The sequence below is a fragment of the Pituophis catenifer genome, unplaced genomic scaffold (assembly GCF_029215685.1).
Source record: "Pituophis catenifer annectens isolate HBS135680 unplaced genomic scaffold, rPitCat1.0.hap2 SCAF_2, whole genome shotgun sequence".
Lineage (NCBI taxonomy): Eukaryota > Metazoa > Chordata > Lepidosauria > Squamata > Colubridae > Pituophis > Pituophis catenifer.
The window spans coordinates 108,772,180-108,792,683 of NW_027256882.1; the positions used below are offsets into that span (position 1 = coordinate 108,772,180).

Consider the following 20,504-nt stretch of genomic DNA (forward strand, 5'->3'; position numbering starts at 1 on the left):
CAACTATAGGGGCAAACAACTGCTGTTGTTCACAGTACACAGTGGTTTAGCCCCATGCGGTGTAATCTGGCAGGTGTGTACACTGCCAGAATGCTGCCCTTAGTCTGATCTAAGGAGTGTTTTTCCAATGTGTTCATATCTATTATAAATATAGTTCCCTTAAATCAAGATTAGACAATTAATAATCTTGCCTATCCCACAATATGTACCCCTAGCCATTTGACTTGGGATGGGTGGATGGCAGTTAATGCCAGACTTGCCTCATGGTAACTACATGGACAAGTCCATGCACTTTCCTAGGCAACATTTCCAGAAGAGGTTTGCCATTCTCTTCTTCCTTGGGTTGATTTGCTCCAAGTCCTTCATCTGACTTCCATACCTAAGGCAGGTCTATAACACAGATTTCCTGATTCTTTGTCCAGAATCTTAACCACTAGAGTTAATGAGAATTAATTTCAAAACAATTAAGGGGCACTGGGTTGCCTCTCCTGGTCTAAAGCTCCAGTAAGATGGTGCTTCTGAGGACGCCCCCCTTAGCAGGATCTCTGCACTTTCCCTTCCTATTCACCCTGAAAATGAAGTAATCTCAGCCTTGAAATATAGGTAAAGATGAGTTGAACTGTCAATGAAAAGTAGAGATGAGATAAGTGTTACTATCAGGTGCAATAAAACAGGAACCAGATTTGTTCAAATGAGTATCAGTTTATCCATGCTGCTCTAAACAAGAATCTGAACTACTATAGTCAAGGCAAATTGGTGGTAGATAAGAATCAATGGAATTCAAAGAAGGCTGGGATTAGATATCTTGTGAGCACTAAGGGACTCCAAACTGATGATGCGCCTGACCCCCCCCCCCCAGGCTTAGCCTGGTCATCTCCTACATCCACCCTACTTTTTCAGCTAGAGATGACCATCAAAGTAGATAAGTAGTAAACAATTATCAGAGAGTGAAAGCATCCTCCAAAACTGTTTTAACAATTAGATAATTCAAAAAGATAAAGCAAGTGTGATTGTAAAGCAGACAAATTAAGGAGACAAAGCAGTGCAATGGAAAATAGAAAACAAAGAGTAGGGTGTGCCTGTATTTTTTATCTCTAAGTCTAGGTGAATTGTTCTTCTTTCTCTGGATTTGTTCTTTTATTTTGACTATATTTAGATTTTATCTCTCACCTTCTAGATTTGGACCTGAAGATAAAGTGGGGGAAGAGGATATTAATCCCTCCAAAAAGGGCAAATCTTTTTGCCTTTTATGAACTAACACTCCGCTGGATTTAGAGGTCTGTGGTTCAAACCATGATTGCAACATGCCTTTAGTTTCCATAATTCAGTTTTACCAATTTCTGAAATGGCTATTTTGTGAATTATCATGTCAAAGGCAGCCATTTTGAGACAACACCCATAACAGTTTCACAAAATTCAAATATAAACTATGTTATAAAAGAAATTTAAAAATGTACAATAAAGTTACATTAGAAAGATTAATGTATGTTACATATCTTTCCAATTTCCTGAAAACATTTAAGCCAAAAGCAGTAACTAAGTGAGCCAATTGTCACAGTGATGCACTATGGTATTAATTTGATTAATACTCCCAAACACAATTTAGGAAAAAATATAATGTGCTTTTAGGGAGGCATAATACCATCTAAGAAATTAATTCTTAATAATTTTCTATAACCTTAAAGCGTACACAATGAGTTCCAAGATAATATGTTGAGTTAAAATCCCAGGTTCCTTTCCTATACTTTTTGGAGACTTTCAACAGAATCTACTGTTTTTAACATTTCTTCTTTTGAGAAGTTCTCTTGATTTTAATCATTTAACATTAAAATAATTTCCATCAACATTTTCTAGATTGTTAAGAACTCATGATCTTAAGAATAAATTACCACATATATCTGATCTGAAATCAAGCTGGAATTTGACATTATTTTATACAATATATCCTTGATGGCCAGCCTATTGAATAATGAGGATAATATGAATTGCTTTCAACCTGCATCATCTATGCAGCAATCTGCATGTACCTATATATAATCCTGATCCACAGTATTTCTTTCTTCTTTGTAAAATATGTTCCTTTATGGCAATAGGTGCAGAGGGATTTGAGAACTTTACTCAGAAGACACACCATTTGGTCTGCAGGGAATATACTTCTTTAAGGTGGTCCCAGTGTTCTTAAAGAAGCAACTTCTGAGCACTTCCCAGTAGAATTATAGATCCTTGTGTTTTGAGTAAGGAATATTTGCACAATAGTGTAACCTTTGTACATACCTATTACCAATTGTGCATAAGTGCATACACATATTTGATCTAGAAAATTAGTTTCTTTCTTCATCTGCCACCTCAAAATCTTTTTTTCAAATGACCTAATTTAACCCATCCAATCCTCAAAATTTTAAGATTACTTTCTCAGCAAGAATTATTTCTCTTCAGTTCTTCTAGAAAGATAGGCAAGCATTAAAAATTACACAAAGCTATATACACATAACTGCACTTAGAAGACAAGAGTATAAATCCTAAGGCCAAACTCACAAGACTTTTCTTGTTTTGAAGCAAAGGACACATTATTGCAATATGGACCCTGACAGAGGGGTTCTAGAATATGATTTCTAGATACTAGATAAGTGACCAAACCCTGGTGAAAATGGATTTCCCAGCATTTCAAAGAAAATGTTGGCTATGTCGAATACCAAAGTAGGTGTGGCAACTCTGCACAGATTATCAAAGAAGCAGAAGTACTGCAGTCAGGTGCAGCAGCACAAAAGAAAACAACATCATGGAATTTAGCTAATGGATGTGGATCACACCTTGAAGACCTAAGGGGAAAGAAAATGCATCGGTTTCCCAAGGCTGGTCCTTTGTATTACGCTCGGTACATTTGTCTGGTTTCTGGATTGCTCAAACTGAAAAACAGCAGATAAGACTGATTTAAATAGCAAACATATTGATCCATAGTGGGTACTTCATGGTAGTAAATCAATTATGTTCAAAATGATTTTTTGAAGAACTATGAGTGAAGATGTTATGCTTTCTTGAAATAACCAGGGAGTGGGATCCTCGATATTATTGCATCTTAAAATAAACAAACAATACCAACCCCAAGTCTGACCTAAGATTCTAGAAGAATCCTATTTTTATGGGATAAACAAACAAGCTAAAATGGCATATTTTATTCAGTAACTCAGTTATTTAAGATCACAGGGGAAAAACATGCTTCACTCACTGCAAAATAAATCTGTAACTTATATAATCATGCTTTTCAAACGAAAAAAACAAGGCACCCCGATTAACAGAAAATTTGTGACTTTTAACCAAAAACATTTTTTCAGGGAAATTATATATAGATGTTAAGCTTTCAGTCAAGTGTATGTTTTGTGTGTGTGTGTGTGTTTCATTGTGCTTCCTTTGTTTGCTACAAAGATGGAGTAGCCATCCATTCCCCCAATGCATATCCCATCCCACAAAAGATTTCATTAAAATGCATTAGAGACAAAGTACAGCTGCACTCCTTGTATCAGAAGCCAGTAACAAAAAAGCTCAGGCCTATTAAAAACCAAGGGGGTACCCCCAGTGCAAGGCGTTTCATTGCATCAACAATAAGTCAGGGTGGAGTATGAATCTACTGGAAAGGCATCTGCAGAGCACACGCCAAGAAAGATGCAAAATACTGCAATATTTCAGTCTCTCTCTCTCTCTCTCTTCCATGCTTCGCAGCGAATATATTTTTCTTCAGGTTAGCAAACATTGTATTATAAATGAACATTCCTTATATTAGTTCATAAATCTGACTTCTCTTTTTATAAAAGAACCAATTCCTTTTTCCCCTCTTTGGTAGTCAAAGCACATGACGCACCCAAATTTGCAAGAAATAAAAAAATATGCCGCAGACAGCTTGCAGATAACAGCATCTTTAAAAAAAATGAGAAGCAACAAAAAATAAAATGACATAAAATAAAGTGAGGAAGGATCAAGCATTTGGCTCAACTCCTCCCCAAAAAATAGGATCTCAAACTGAACATCTACTTCCCCTATGTAAGTTTGTAAATAGAATGTCTTCACTATGCTATAGACACTTCGGACAACAGGAAGTGGGGGGGGGTGTTTAGCTGATCAGAACAGTTTAAGTCTGTATTGCTAATAAACAACGGTGCTTTTCATAAGCACCCTACATTTTAATAAAACGATAATGTCAGAACACAAAATGAAATCCTTACAATCATCACTTGCGCAGATTAACAGAAATCCCCCATTTGTTTACTTGGGGGCCATTCCTGAAACACTCCCTTCCTTTTCTGCACGCTGACCAGCTACCTCCGTATTCCTACTAAAACGCATTCTAGCACCTCTGAAGCAACGCAGCTGGCCATATTGCTGACATAAACTGTAGCAAATATAAAAAGAATGCATAACAAAACCAAGAACAGAAGACAGGAGAGGTTAAGTCACTTACAGTTATCCTGGGGATATTCTTCTTGCCCTGGTAACCAGACATGATGTGTGGCTGTTGTTGCAGCAGCAGCAGTGCCGGCTCCTACCTTCCAATTCAGAAGCAACACTAGCTTGCAAAAAAGCTCGAGCTCAGGTAGAACAAATGCCGTTCCTCAATTTTCTCTTTTTCCTCTGTCTGTTCTGCCCCCTCCCTCTTGATTCACACAATAGTAAAATTCTCTTTCTCTCTCCCTCCCGCCTCCTTTCCCAGTGACAGCTGGGTCCCTGTAAGACAAGAATGGCTGATGAAGCGACTCCTCCCTTCTTCTTTCCAGTCTCGCTTTCTCTGTGCATTGATTTCTCTCTGCTTGCCTCTTTTGCCTCACCCACTCTTTTATTGCTGTCACTGCAATAAGGCGTGACGGCCACTAGAGGGTAGCAATGCAAAGACTCCAAACCTTCTATTCCAAAGGGAATATATGTACAAGGATCTGTAAACCCTTTTACAGGACTAAATGTCTTTGGAGATTCTCCGTCATCCAGGTCCCAAATATCCTTTTTCAAGAGGCAACTGGACTTTCTGGTTTTTCTTTGAAGACGTTTCGCTTCTCATCCAAGAAGCTTCTTCAGCTTTTGCAAGACATTGCTGGTTTCCAGGACAAATGCAAAGAACAGCTAGGTACACACTTCTAACAATATACGCAACTAGAAAATGGACCCAGGATTAGGCATTACTCATCATAATCCCACAGTGGGAAGTCATTCAGTAAATCCCAAGTAGAATTGAGTCTTGCTGGATCAACCCATAAGCCTAACCAGTTTGGTCTTTGATATAAAAACTCCTTATTTAAAAGAAAGTACATATAATTTGAAGAAAATTACTGAGCTAGCACTTAAAAGGTTAAAGTGAGAACTCTGTAAATACAGTTTAGCCAATTCTGAAATATATCAGTGATGTATTATCACTTTTTCTATTGTGCATTAGTCTTGTTAAATGTATTACTGCTAATATTGCACTCCTATTTTTTCTAAGTAGTTTTTCATACACCTTGAGAGTTTACAATTTTAATATATTTTGGAAAGAGGTAAATTCCAAGGAATTCATCCACATAGTTTTAAAAATCACTTGTAATTTAGGAAATAATGCCACTAGGGGACAATATGAACACAATCTCAAGATTATATTTTTTATGCTGTAAACCATCCAGAGTCGCTTTGAAATGAGATGGGCCGCAAATAAATCTAATAATAAATAAAAATAAAAATAAAAAAATACAGCTACAGTTAAATACAAAGATACATACTTCAATACATACTTTATGAAGGCTTTATTTGGAAATCCATACCTTAAGATTTTTGTCAGATTCCATTTAATCTTTCTATTAAAATATTTTCAATTCATACGCAAGATAAATTCTGTGACGGTATAACATATAAACATAAAATTGAGAAGATACAAAGCAAGTAAAAACCAAACTTTCTAGATATAATTTATTTATTCTATGAAATTTTATTCTATGATTAGCATGTCTATGATTACCAATATGCTCTGTGGACCATACAATGGGGACCCGGATTGTTGGAGGCAATTGAACATTGGACTTATCTTGAACGTTCTTTCTATGTGTGCTGCAGGAAAGTCCAAGCATGGGTTAAATTCGTCTGATTGGTCAGAGACTGAGTTGGAAATTCTTTGGCCATGCTTCTTTCTCCCGGTCGAGCCTGTGTCTTTTTCAATGAAACCAGGAACAGAAGACGATGCAGTCCAATCGAAGAATCGACCACTCCTGGACCCCGGACCACAACAAGCCAGGGTGGGATTGGACTCTCCTGCAGCGCACATAGAAAGAACGTTTAAGGTAAATCCAACGTTCATTCTCCTGTGCGTTGCTTGCTTGCTTGCATATATATATATGCCGCCCTTCTCCAGAAGGACGCAGGGTGGCGAACACAAGTTAAAAACATGTACAACAAAATCCCATTTTAAACCAAATTAACTAATAAATAATAAATAATAAAACCCAGAATCAGAGTCAGCCTATTTGCTTGAAAAGCCAAGTCTTCAGGTCCCGACGGAAGGAGCGGAGATCAGGAGCCGTCTGGAGCTCAGTAGGCAACTCATTCCAGAGAGTGGGAGCACCCACAGAAAACACCCTACCCCTGGGCGCCGCCAGACGACATTGGCTCGCCTTCGGAACCCTGAGGAGAGCAGCCCTATGTGAGTGAACAGGACGGTGAGAGGCAGGCAGGAGAAGGTCCTGCAAATATCCCGGACCTCATGTAGGGCCTTATAGGTGAGAACCAGCACCTTGAAGCGGACCCGGAGAACCACTGGTAACCAGTGCAGCTCACGCAGGAGAGGTGTTATATGGGAATAACGAGGGGCTCCCGTAACAACCTGTGCGGCTGCATTCTGGATCAGTTGGAGTCTCCGGGTGCATCTTAGGGCAGGCCCATGTAGAGGGAATTGCAGTAATCCAAGCGGGAAGTAACCAGGGAATGAGTGACAGTGTAAAGGTCATCTCAGTTCAGGAAAGGGTGCAACTGGCGCACCAAGCGAACATGTGCGAAGGCCCCCCTGATCACGGCCATCAGGTGGTCTTCTAGGGACAGCCGAGCATCCAGGAGGACATCCAAGTTGCGACCCCTATCAACGGGGGCAAGTTTTTCCCCACCCTTCAAAAGTAATGGGGTCTCTGAAACCTGAGATGCTGACATCCACAGCCACTCAGTCTTGGAGGGGTTGAGTCTGAGTCTGTTTCTAACCATCCAGGCCCGCACCGCCTCCAGGCAACGGGACATCACGGAAAGGGCATCTCTGGGGTGGAGATGTATAACTGGGTATCATCAGCATATTGATGATACCTCACCCCGAAGCCACGAATGATCTCACCCAGTGGCTTCATATAGATGTTAAAGAGCAGGGCGGAGAGAACCGACCCCCGAGGCACCCCACAATTTAGGGGCCTCGGGGTGGACCTTTGCCCCCCCCACCCATACAAACTGCAAGCGACCTGAGAGGTAGGAGAACCACTGTAAAACAGTGCCTCCCACCCCCAACCCCACAAGTCGTTGCAGTAGGATACCATGGTCGATGGTATCAAAAGCCGCTGAGAGGTCAAGTAGGACCAGGATGGAGGAACAACCACCATCCCGAGCCTTCCAGAGATCATTCACCAGAGCGCCCAATGCCGTTTCCGTGCTGTGCCCGCATCGGAAGCCTGATTGGTACGGGTCTAGGTATTCCGTTTCCTCCAAGAACTGTGGGAGCTGTTGCGCCACCACAGTCTCAACAACCTTCGCAATGAAGCGAAGGTTGGAGACGGGACGATAGTTATTAAGTGAGTCTGGATCCAGGGAAGGCTTTTTGAGGAGAGGTTGAACCATCGCCTCCTTAAAAGAGGCGGGGAAGACCCCCTCCTTCAATGAAGCGTTGACAATTGCCTGGATCCAGTCTCTAGTCACCTCCCTGGCAGCTGAAACCAACCAGGAGGGACAAAGATCCAATAAGCAAGTGGAGAAACCAAGTTTACCCATAATCCTGTCCACTTCCTTGACAGAAACAGGATCAAACTCAACCCAGATATTACTCTCAAGACCTACCCTAGTCTCCCCATTGTTACATTGTTACAAATTGTTACAGGGCGGGAGACAGATTGGTCCAGGGTCCCCTTGGCCGGCAGGACTCTCTGCAAAACATGTCTCCTGCTCAAGTGCCAAATGGCCAGCTTGAACCACTGGTGTTCTGGATGTTGGAGGGCCCCTTGACTGAGGGAGACCCTGTGTGGTGGTAATATCCAGGGACACGAGATGGACAGTGACATAGGTCCGCGAACCATGGACGTCGCGGCCAATGAGGTGCCACTAACAACACCTCCGCTTCTCCCTCCAAGGTTTTCCTGATTACTCTCTGGATCAGCGGAATGGGAGGAAAGGCATACAGCAGTTCGGTCGGCCATGGGCAACAAAGAGCGTTGGTCCCCTCAGCTGCTGGTGTCCAATTCCAGGAGAAAAACCGAGGCAGGTGGGTATTTTGTGGGCTGGCAAATAAGTCCATGACCAGAGTCCCGAAGCGAACCGTTATGAGGTGGAAGGGGTCTGGGTGGAGTCGCCATTCGGACTGGTCTATTGTTGTTCTGCTCAACCAGTCTGCCATGGAGTTGGACGTCCTGGTAATGTGTTCTGCCTGTAGTGACTGCAGCTGTTGCTCTGCCCAGAGACCCAACTTCCTCGCTTCGCGCATGAAAAGCTTGGAACGAGTGCCCCCTTGTCTGTTGACATGTGCCTTGGCGGTGACATTGTCCATCAACAAAAGGACATGCTGATTCGCCAACTCTTTTTGAAAGTGGCATAGTGCCAGATGGGCTGCTCTCAGCTTCAACCAATTGATGACGTTTAGCAAATCCTGCTGAGACCACCGCCCTTGAATCACATTGGAATTAAGATGAGCTCCCAACCGAAGAGGCTGGCGTCCGATGTTCCACCAGCCTGGGAGGGTCTCGAAATAAGCAGCCCTTGTCCATGGCTGCTGACTTCCACCAGCTCAGGTAATGAAGAACCTGTGGAGGAACCCTGACCTTGCACAGGGAGTTGCTGCATCCTGACCTCTGACTGGGCAGAAGTAGCCATTGCAAGGCCCTGGTATGTAACCAAGCCCACGGAACTATTGCTAAACAAGAAATCATTTTCCCTAATAGCTGGGAAAGAAGCAATAGGGGCACTAACGCCAAGGTCTACACCTGATCTACCATCTCCCTGATACTGTCCTTTTTCTCCTGAGATAGAAACACTTGTGATAACTGAGTATCGATCACTGCACCCAAATGGGTAAGCCTTGTGGACGGTGTCAGATGGCTTTTCTCCCAGTTCACGGAGAACCCGTAGTCCTGGAGTGTTTGGATTGTAACTCGCAAATCCCGTTCTGCCTGCCTGAGGGATGATGCCTGAATTAGAACATTGTCGAGATAACACTGTAGGCGTATGGAGTGCTCCCTCAGATGTGCTGCTACTACGTCCAGCAACTTGGTGAAGGTTCTCGGGGCTGAGGAGAGGCTGAAGGGAAGCGCCCGATATTGCCAATGGCGGCCTGCAAATGCAAATCTGAGGAACCTACTGTGGGCTAGCCTTATGGGAACATGGAGGTAAGCCTCTTTGAGAACTATAGATGTTAAAAAATCTCCCTGTCTGAGACAACCCAGGATTGAATAAAGGGATTGCATTTTGAACCACCTGTATTTTATATGAACGTTGAGTTCTTTCAGGTTCAAGATAGCTCTTTGGCCACCCAAACTTTTGGGAACTAGGAAGAGTATGGAGTAAAACCCCAACCCCCTCTGCCCCACTGGCACCAGCTCTATGGCCTTGAAATCCAGCAAGTGTTGAATCTCGGCCTCCATAATAGCTTTCTTGGTGAATCTCCGGTTATGGGACATTGGATAAATCGTCGTGGAGGACTGGAACAAAATTCCAGGGTCAGTCCAAGGTTTACAGTTTGTAAGGACCACGCATCTGTGGTTATCTCCCTCCACTGGTCGGCAAACATCTTTAACCTGCAACCAATAGGGATCTGAGTCCATGAGTCATTTCGAATGACGGTAAGGCTGTCCCCCGGATCCTCGATAAGGTCTGGATTGCGGCTGTCGAGATCTGTCTCGAAATCCTGACCTGTCTTGTGCCCTATCGAAACTGTGGGAATATTGTCTGTGGAATTGCGAGGCGGAGAATCCCGCCTCAGTATTCCGAAAGGGCTGCCTGCGGTAATAAGGAGTAGATCTCCTGTCTGATCTCCTAGCTGACTGAGGCAGGCCTTCCTTTTATCCTTACCTTCTACCAGGATAGGATCTAACACCTCCCTAAACAGCTGGCATCCTTTAAAGGCCATTTGGACCTCATGTCCGCTTGCCACTGGCGTAACCATAACAAACGTCTGGAGGTGATATTGGAAGCCAGAGCCCTAGAGGCAATTTTTTTTTTTAATTTGATTTATATGCTGCCCTTCTCCGAAGACTCAGGACGGCTTACAATGTGCTCAGCAATAGCCTTCATCCTTTTGTATATTTATACAAAGTCAGCTTATTGCCCCCACAAACTGGGTCCTCATTTCACCTACCTTAGAAAGGATGGAAGGCTGAGTCAACCTTGAGCCTTGGCGAGATTCGAACCCTGCAGTAATTGCAGGCAGCTGGTCTTAAGCAGCTTAATAACAGGGTGCCTTAAACCCTTGTACTACCAAGGCTCTTCAGGCAAATTTTGCCACATTAATGGTCGCATCAGCAGTTGCAGTGTCATGGGTGTTCAAGGATCGAGCCCAATAAATCCACTACATGGGTACTCTGTTGATCAGTAGTCTTTATTTACAGGTATCTCATTCTTGCAGGTACAATTCTGGAACTGAGCCTGGACGCATGGCTGGACCTTAAGTACCCCCTGGGCGTGGCTAAGGTAAGGAGGGGTCAGTGGGTTAGGGTGGACCCTGGGGGCCAGTCTGTCCAGCCCTCTTGCCTCCAGCCCTGGATCTGTGGTCAGTCATTTATCTGTGACGTGCAGCTATCAGTTTACTGATGTCTTGTTGGAGACTGGTATCCTCTGGAGAAGCCCTGGCCTGCATCTGTTTCAGCCATAAGACTGATGTTCTAGAAATGAAAGAAGCTGCTGTAGCAGATCGAATTGCCCAAGCTGCTGCCTGGTGAGTTTTGTGGGCAGCTAAATCCGCTTTCCTATCCTCAGTTTTCAACCCTTCCGCGTTATCAGAGGGGAGAATGGCTGCAGAAGCCAAATTGGCTAGAGGGGCGTCAACAGCTGGAATCTGGAGGAGCTCCTCAAGCTCCTTTTCAGCTGTGTACATACATTTTCTTATCCATGCCACTTGGTGCTGAGACCAAGGCAGGTTGTTCCCATTGCCTTTGAATTACATCAACAAAAATTTTTGGTGAAGGAATAACTTCCTGGGTGGTGACCTGCTCTGTAAATAGACTAGCACAAAGATCCTGAGATTCCATAGTATCTACAGTGGAACTCTCCATCCGCCCCATGTTAGCAGTCATTTTGGCCTTAAGTAATAAGATTTTAAAAAGATGGGGGCGGAACAAACCAGAATAGGTGGGTTTATCTGGGGCAATCCCCTCATCACCTGAAAATTCGAAATCCCCTAGTTCTTCCTCTCCTTCCAGTGAAGCCTCGCTGTGAACAGAAGCAGTGGCATGATGTGATTCCTCAAGATAACCTCTATTTCCATGCAAGGGGTGATGCAGAGTTCAGGCCTTAAGGGTCCTGAATGTAAAGGAGCCATCAACCCTCTTTGTGCCAGTGCCTCATCAGTGCCTTGAGCAGAGCTGTGGAGTCGGGAGATAAATGTTCCGTCTCTGACTCCGACTCCGACTCCTCAGTTTTTTGTACTTCCGACTCCGACTCCGACTCCCCGACTCCGACTCCTCTGTATTAATATGCGAATGTATTTTATACATTCCTTGAAGGAAAGAAAGGCAACATACATGTCATTACCACAGGACTACTGGCTGGGAAGCCAACAGTCTACTGTATTGAACAGTTTAAGCAAAAGACAAACACAATGAAAACAACAAAGTTTTATTAATTTTTTTTTATTAATTTAATTAATCAAGTTGCTGGATAGTAGCAGCAGGCATAAACATCAGGAACAGGAACTTTACCAGTTCAAAAATACAAACCACATTATTTGGTTGTTTTAGAACAAAAACAAAGCTTATCTATATGAACCAAAAACAAAATCTGTAAAACCTAGAAATGGTTTATATTAATCTTGAAATGTAGTTATAGGCTTAGCAAATGCAAATCAATTCAATGTAGAGTTCTAAGGAAGAGAATTGCCTCTGCCAGATCCTCTTTCATAGAGGCTCTTAAGTCAGACTTTATTATTTTTAGGGCTGAAAATAATCTTTCGACACTGACTTGGGTGGGTGGCATTGCAGTAACTATTCTGGCCACATCACTAACGATCTCTGGATAAACAAGGATGGCTTCTTCAACAGTAAGTTTTGATGAGCGATCATACTTTTCAACTTCTTTTAGTGCTTTATAAAACTCCTGTTGGAATTTTTTTATTTGGACATTTACTGGTTCTGTAACGCTTATGCGACGTCGCTTTCCTTTAGCAACTTCCATTTTGTTTAAGAAGGAATCAAAGTCTAATTCTTCGTTTGAAGAAGATGATTCTGAGTTACCACTATTGCTTAAAAGAACTCCATCCTCCTGTGGAGGTATTTCAGGTCGTAATCCCTTCATGCGAACTGCTACATCATAGAGGGCCTTTTTCCCAGTAGCAATCTGTTTACTGTTCAATAAAAGTCGGCTCATTGGGTCGACATAAATAGCCGCTAACAAGATTTCATTTTCCAGCAAAAGACTCTCTCTTTTCATCATTGAAGATGCAATGCCCTCAGCTATTAACCCTCCATTTTTGTTCAGGCGATATAACAGGCTCTTCCATTCCAAGAGGAATTTACCCGGGGTTAGATCATCACATTGCAACCTCTTGGTGACAGTGAAGGGGTGAGAAAGAAGGTTCTCCAGCTCTTTTGTTTGTGTCCACTGGCTTGCAGTTAATGCAAGATTTTCATTGTCCATTTCTTCTATGAAGTCTTTAAGTTCAAGCAAACGCTTCACCATTAAATAAGTGCTTCCCCAGCGAGTTGTTTGATCCAAAATGGCTCCTTTTCCTGCACGTCTTTTCAAAATTGCATCTGTTTTTGGGGCCCTGGCTGCAACAGTTACTTGCCGTAATTTGCCAATTAATGTAGCTGCATGGCGATCTTTTAATCCATCTCTTATGGCAAGTTGCAGTGTATGAACAGCACATCGCATATGATGAATAGTAGCAAGCTTCAATGCTTCTTCAACAAAGTTGTCTAAAAAAATGTCAGCATTCTCTTCAGTTTCTAAACTTTCTCTAATACTTGCAGAGCTGTCTTCCTCTAAGTCTAATATCTGTTTGATACCTTCTTCATCTGCCTTCATCTTCTCAATTGTGCTCAACATGTTAGAAGCGTTATCTGTCACAACACATAAAATCTGTTCCTTTTTAATTTCAAAATCTTCTAGAACACCCTCCACTAACTTCTGAAGGTAATCACTGGTGTGATGTGCCTGAGTGTCCTTTACTCCGAGGGTCCGTGTTATTGTTTTGTTATTTTCATCCACAAATCTAACATTAATAGCGAAATAATTGACTCTGTGACGTGTGCATGCATCCATTTTAAGGAAGACAAAACGTCCTTTCATAACTTTCTGTAGTTCTTCCTTTTTACATTTGGCCTCCTCAATTATAAGTTTCCTTATACTTTCTCTTTCCAGAGAAACACCAAGTTTTTTTGCCATTTCTCCATTTAGGCCTAAAAAGGCTGTCTGTGAAAAGAAGGATAGTGGTACACTATTCTTTACTACCATTTCAATAATGTGGTGTTTGAATTTTTCTGGTGTCATCCTTATGGTAACTTTGTCAGATATAAAGAATTTTCTTATTTGTGATTGTTCTCCAGTAGATTTCTGAACGTTTTTTGTCACAGAAGTAGATGCAATGTTTTCATTGCTATCTTTCTCATTCACGGCTTCTAACACTTTGGGATGAAAACGCTGTAAGTGTCTTTTCAAATTTGATGCTCTTGTAGGTGCATTTTTATCAGGCCCACTGAAACTGCTAATTTTTGCATCACATTGTTTTTCACCATCATCATCTTTTCTAATACATTGGCACACGTAATGTTTTCCATCACTTGATAATGCAAAGTGCTCATAAACAGTAGACTTTGTTGTGTTTGTTGTTAGCAGTCTTTTTGCCATTGTTTAGGATGCCTCTTTCCCTAAAATATAAAATATGTTATACTAACTGGCATATAATTAGATTTTTAATATCAACATACACAGTCTTGTAAGTTGTACGTACATGGCTTTATACAAACAAATAAGCTATATATCCCAGCACTAAACCTAGACATGATTTGTCCTATACAATATAAACACTTACAGTTGAATCCAAGAAGCTGTTCCACCAAGTTCTTCTAAGCCAGTGGTTCTCAACCTTCCTAATGCCGCGACCCTTTAATACAGTTCCTCATGTTGTGGTGACCCCCAACCAGGGGTGGGTTCTAAATTTTTTTACTACCGGTTCTGTGGGCGTGGCTTATTTTGTGGGCATGGCTTGGAGGTTATGTGACTGGGTGGGTGTGGCTAGCTGGTCATGTGACCGGGTGGCCATGGCTATGTGTATAGAGGGCTGAAAAAAGTCATTTCTGACAGGTCCTCGCACTTTTGACTGGTCCTCACACTTATGACCATCCTCACATTTATGCCCGTGCAGCATTTTTAACAACCATGTCACTCATTTCACAACTGCTTCTCTTCACCATGGTGACAAGATAGGGCAAAAACGTAAAATGTGAGGACAGTCGTAAGTTCGAGGACTGGTCAAAAGGGAGAGGACCAGTCAGAAATAACTTTTTCAGCCCTCTGAGTAGTCCATATACATAAAAGGATACAGCAATAGAGAGGGATGAAGGAAGGGAAGGGAAATTAGAGTAGGAGTGAGGGTAAGAGAGGGAGGAAGAGAGGAGGAGAAGGAGAAAGGAAGAGGAAGTAGGGAGGAGAAGAAGAGGGTGAGGAAGAGAAAGTAAGAAGGAAAGAAAAGAGAGAGGTGGTAGGTTTGAGGAGAAAGATTGCTGTACAATAAAAAAGATGAAAGGGAAGAAAGCCAACCCCAAACAAATATAAAGATATTAAGATAAAGAATGAATTGTTAAACTTTAAAGAATAAAAGAGAACAAATATGAATAAATAACAATAATTAGAAACACACATACAAACATACAATGTATTTTCTTTGAACAGAGTATTTGGCCGGTTCATAAATTTAAACAGTGTTTAGTCATGTTTAAAGTTTAAGCTAACAATCAGAGTTACAAGTTTTTATAGCCTTAGCTGAATGACAGCAGTTTTTCCAATGGTTTACAGCTTCAGTCTTGAACTATTGACCCTCCATTCCCTTCACTTATGCAAGTGTCTCTAGTCCTGCAAAAAACATATTTACTTAATCCCTTATCAGTGAGAGGCTAGGTTACCCATGGGCGCTGCGTTCCCTGTAACAGCAGAACACAACACTATGGAAAGTATAAGTATTGCCACTCCTAATTGTGCGTTGCGTGCCTTATAGTGAAGCACATGAAAAGCATGCTTCTTCACGGTCACTTAACGTGTTCATTTTGCGGTTACGTGAGGCACTGCATGCATTGGTCTTTATTCTTACAGTAGAGAAGTCATTAATTATAACTTTTTGTGAATTGGGACATTTAAACTTGCTTTTTTTAAAATTCCAATCTAAATTTAGTAGGAGTCGGAGTCGGAGTCGGTGCATTGTTTGCCGACTCCGACTCCGACTCCAGGTACCCAAAATTTCCTCCGACTCCGACTCCTCGACTCCGACTCCGACTCCGACTCCACAGCACTGGCCTTGAGTAATAGTTTGCACAATAGCATAACGTAACTCTGCAGATAATCCTTGATCTGCCACTTCCATGGGGCGAAGTCCAGCTGCTGTGGGTGTAAACGTGGCAGATGGCACAGAACACCCTTTGCCAGGACCCTGTAAGGAACCTGAAGTAGACTGAATAGGGGTCTGCTCAATCCCTTCCTGAAATGGAACAGCATGAAAACCTGACTCTTGAGGCACAGTAGGAGACCAGTTAGGCTGATCCTCCTGCACATTTGTGTTTGCAAATCCGGAGTTAAGGGCCCACTCTGACCCCTAGAAAGCTCTGGGCCCCCTAAATCCTCAGCAACACGGTTTGTTTGTGTGTGAAACTGCAAACAGTAACAGCAGCAGCAGCAGCAATAATAATCAGGGCACTTCCAGTGCTAAAACAGGCGCGAGACTGGCAACACAGTCACAAACGCCACAAAAACACACCTAAAAACTGGCAACACGGTTTACTTGCATGTAAAGTGCTCCTCAGCAATGTCCAGGCCCGTTAATGAAGACCACTTGCTCCAAATTGCTGGCAGGCTGATCGGTTTGCCCTTTCTAGCTGCTATAAAACTGCATACAATATGGCCATCGCCCACAAAATGGCGGCTATCAGCCTTCCAATCAGCGTGCTTCTCCTCAAGCCACAGGTCTCAGCTGGCACCCAATTGGGGAGAAACCAAAGCCTCAGTTCTCCCAAATGCCTATTATGCTAGCCTGCCTCTCCAAGCCTCAATTATATATCCAATTGCAGAGCCAACTCAAACAAGTCTCTCTCTTCTAGACTGAGTTGAATAAAACTGAGGCTTAGCCATGAGAAGGAGGCATGGCCACAGAATTTCCAACTAAGTATTTGACCAATCAGACGAATTTAACCCATGCTTAGACTCTCCAAGCAGTGCACAGGAGAAATGCTGACTCTGTAAACTGCTTAAAGAGGACCATAAAAGCACTATGAAGCGGTATATACGTCCAAGTGTTATTGCTATACTGTAGTTTACACTTGACAGTAATTTTTTCCATTTGCAAGTCAGGTATCTCCATTGTATATCGAGGTGAAAATATTTTGTATTCAGCTAAAATACATGAAAAAAAGCAAACCACTTTAATTGAATTCTAAAATTACTTTATAAACATCCAATCTATTAACCACTACTCTCATAATCTTGGGCCTAATGTAGCAAAACATTCATGACTGTAGGTGCAGAAAAGTACCACAAAGTTAGTTACATATATTAAGACAGCTGTGGCTCCTTGTAAATTGTTCACAACAGATATGGAAATAGTTAATTGCTTTTACTTTTGTGAAAAGAAAGATAACTTGGCCTGTCATTGCAGAAGCTGTCAGTCCTGGGAGCCATCTTTTACTTTGGATTTTCAGGCCTGCCACTTAAATTTAAATTAAATTAAATTAAATTAAATTAAAAGCTACTTATATTAATCTGCGAATTTGATTTGTGTAAAATAAAGCCCATTCTAATTGTTGAGCAATTAAGAGAAATATGAAATTGAGTCTTTTCACAGTCAACAACTTTTACATCTCATCAATTTGTATCACCCTGCAAAATTAAGAAGAAAACAAAACTCAATCCAGACATAAACTTTTTCCTTTTATGGATGCGTACATATTCCAATTATTCTTCATTCCTCTGCTATACCACTTCTTTTAATTTTACTCTCTCCACTACTTTTACATCCCTTCTCCAAATCTATATGGTGAAATTGCACATTACATTATAAAAAAACCAATCCTGATGTGAAGATTAAAAGTGAACCAAGGGCATCTGTCAACATTCTCAAGATAAGTTTATTCCTAGGGACTGGAAATTAAGAAAAATCTGCCTTCTTCACTCCTGAAGTTTGAGTAGATGGAAAGTTTGCCAAAATCACAAAAGATTATTACCATATAGCTGAAATGCATACTGAGGAATCTTAATACTGGATAAAGCTTCCTTAATTAGAAGAATTAATAAAGAAGAGCTGTGGTAATGCAGTGGTTAGAATGCAGTATTGCAAGCTAATTCTGCTGATTGTCAGAAGTTTGATTCTGACCAGCTCAAGGTTTATTCATCCTTCCAAGGTTGGTAAAATGAGGACCAAGATTGTTGGGGGCAAAATGCTGACTCTGTAAACCACTTAGAAAGGGCTCTAAAGTGGTACATAAGTCTAAGTTTTTATCAGGTTCGCCTGATTCGCCAGTTGCGTCCCTTTCTGGATCGGGACTCGTTACGCACGGTCACTCATGCCCTCATCACCTCCCGCCTGGACTATTGTAATGCTCTCTACATGGGGCTCCCTTGAGGAGCACCCGGAGGCTCCAACTGGCGCAGAGTGTGGCCGCACGGGTGGAAATGGGAGCGACATGGCGCTCCCATGTAACACCTCTCCTGCGCGAGCTGCACTGGCTCCCGGTGGTCTTCCGGGTGCGGTTCAAGGTTTTGGTTACCACCTTTAAAGCGCTCCATGGCTTAGGACCTGGTTATCTACGGGACCGCCTACTACCACCAATAGCCTCCCACCGGCCAGTACGCTCTCATAGAGAGGGACTCCTCCGGGTGCCGTCAGCCAAACAGTGTCGACTGGCGGCCCCTAGGGGGAGAGCCTTCTCTGTGGGGGCACCTACCATCTGGAATGAGCTCCCCCCGGAGATACGGAGGATCCCGGATCTGCGCAACTTCCGCCGCGCTGTGAAGACCTTTTTATTCCATCAGGCGGGCTTGGCCTAATCTCTTCCCTTTTTTAAATATGTAAAATTTAATCTGTTTTTAAATTATTGGGGTGTTTTAATCGGTCTGGGCCAAAATGATTTAATTTGATTTTATCTGGTTTTTAAATTTTTTGTATCTATGTATTTTATTGTTTGGCTGTTCACCACCCTGAGTCCTTCGGGGGTAGGGCGGTATACAAATCAAATAAACTAAACTAAACTAAACTAAGTCCTACTGCTATTAATTGAAGCAGTACTGATTAAATAAAACCTGACTTATGTACACTTTATGCAAAAGTTTCCATAAGTGATATCTTCCAATATGTACTACTTTGCATTATTTATGTAGCACAAATTAGATGAATATTTGGGATGCTCTGTGCTTGGTTCAATATGAACTTACAGAGAGCAGTTATAGAAGTTGGAGAATGAATGGATGAATGGAATTTGAACTCATGATAAAAGGTAAAAACTATTAACTCATTTTATTATTTAACGAGTGTTATTTTATAATTTGCCAGTGTTTTTCCTTGCATTCATAAACATTTGCTCGGAATCTCAAAGTGCATTAGAATGAAGCATACATACACTTCATTAGTCCCTTATTATGAATTATAAACTAAACCAGCTAACTGGAAATCAATTTGTGTAATGAGGGTTTTTTCCCCACTTGTGTTCCAAGTTCCCCCTTTCCAAAATATGTACTCCCCCCAATTACTAATAATCAGAGAATCCTCAGGTATGGAAATGAAATGATTATTGGTAAAATATGGACTGAAGCAGCTTCTAATTGAACAGTACAAAATTGTATTGTTAATTCTGCTGTGAAACAGATCTAGCCTATTAATCCCTCAGAGAGTTGATTTTCTATCTATTTCTAATCATACAGAGTAAAACTGACAAAAATAAATAAATTAGCAGTAAAATTAGAAATAACACTGTTTATGCAGCTTCTCAATCATCCAGGTCATGGTTTTCCCAAAGGTGCTTTTTCAGGAGGCAGCTGGACTTTCTTGTTTTTCCTTTGAAGACATTTGGCTTCTCAGCGAGTCGTTAAGGCAACCTGGAAGTTTATCTGTGTCATCAGGGTCACTACTTCTTTCTCACTTTTCATCTTTCCTATTACCTTCTCCTACTGGTATATTATGATTTATCAATTGTTGTTTATATTTTATGGTTTATGATCTATGACGTATCACAGTTGTTTGTATGTACACTGAGAGTTTATGCACCAGAGTCAAATTCCTTGTGTGTCCAATAAAGAATTGTATTCATAAAAAAAAATCTATTTTTTTTCTTTTCTTTTCTACAGCAACATTTACAACCTTTTTTCTGAGCTGATGAAGAACACACTCCTTCACAATAGGAGAAGCGGGAGAGGAGGAAGAAGCTAGGTGTGTGAACATATGCACCGGGAAAACATGCAGTCAGAGGATTATTACTCAAAGCAATGGTTCCAGTCAACTGAAGGTGAAATGCAGCGTGGGGGTGGGGCGGGGTGGCTCTTCATTTTCCAAAAGAAATAGAACAAGTAGCATTTGATGAGGATGTCAACCTTCCAATTTACCAGACTACAGTTTGTTCAAGCTGTACATTTTCCAAACATGCTATATTCATCAGCAAGGAAAGGAGACATTCTTTTCCACATAGAAGTTTAAGCATTAAGAGATTTTAAGGCAGTTTATGGTTATAACAGAACCCTGAAGTAACAACTGTTTACTCATTTACCTCTTTTTCCAAACTGTTTTGGGGCCTGTTATTACTCAATGTCCCATTTGCAAGGTCAATCATGAGGCTGCAAGGGGAAGGCCAAATACTTTTAACAGATTTCCTTTATATATCTCCACCCCGGACCATCCCAATGATGTCCTTGAAGTG

At 41.7% G+C, this 20,504-nt stretch overlaps 1 protein-coding gene across 2 annotated transcripts in view; it reads right to left on the reverse strand.

Moving 5' to 3' along the window:
• DPYSL3 (dihydropyrimidinase like 3) overlaps nucleotides 1–20,504 on the reverse strand; it is a 75,882-nt gene that overhangs the window by 32,629 nt on the left and 22,749 nt on the right. The window contains exon 1 of one of the 2 annotated variants that reach the window (XM_070937355.1): nucleotides 4,454–4,772. The exons of the other annotated variant lie outside the window; for it this stretch is intronic. Coding sequence (XP_070793456.1) covers nucleotides 4,454–4,495 — 42 coding nt within the window. The 5' untranslated portion in view covers nucleotides 4,496–4,772. Of the gene's footprint in view, nucleotides 1–4,453; nucleotides 4,773–20,504 lie in introns of those variants that run through there. 2 annotated transcript variants of the gene reach the window in all.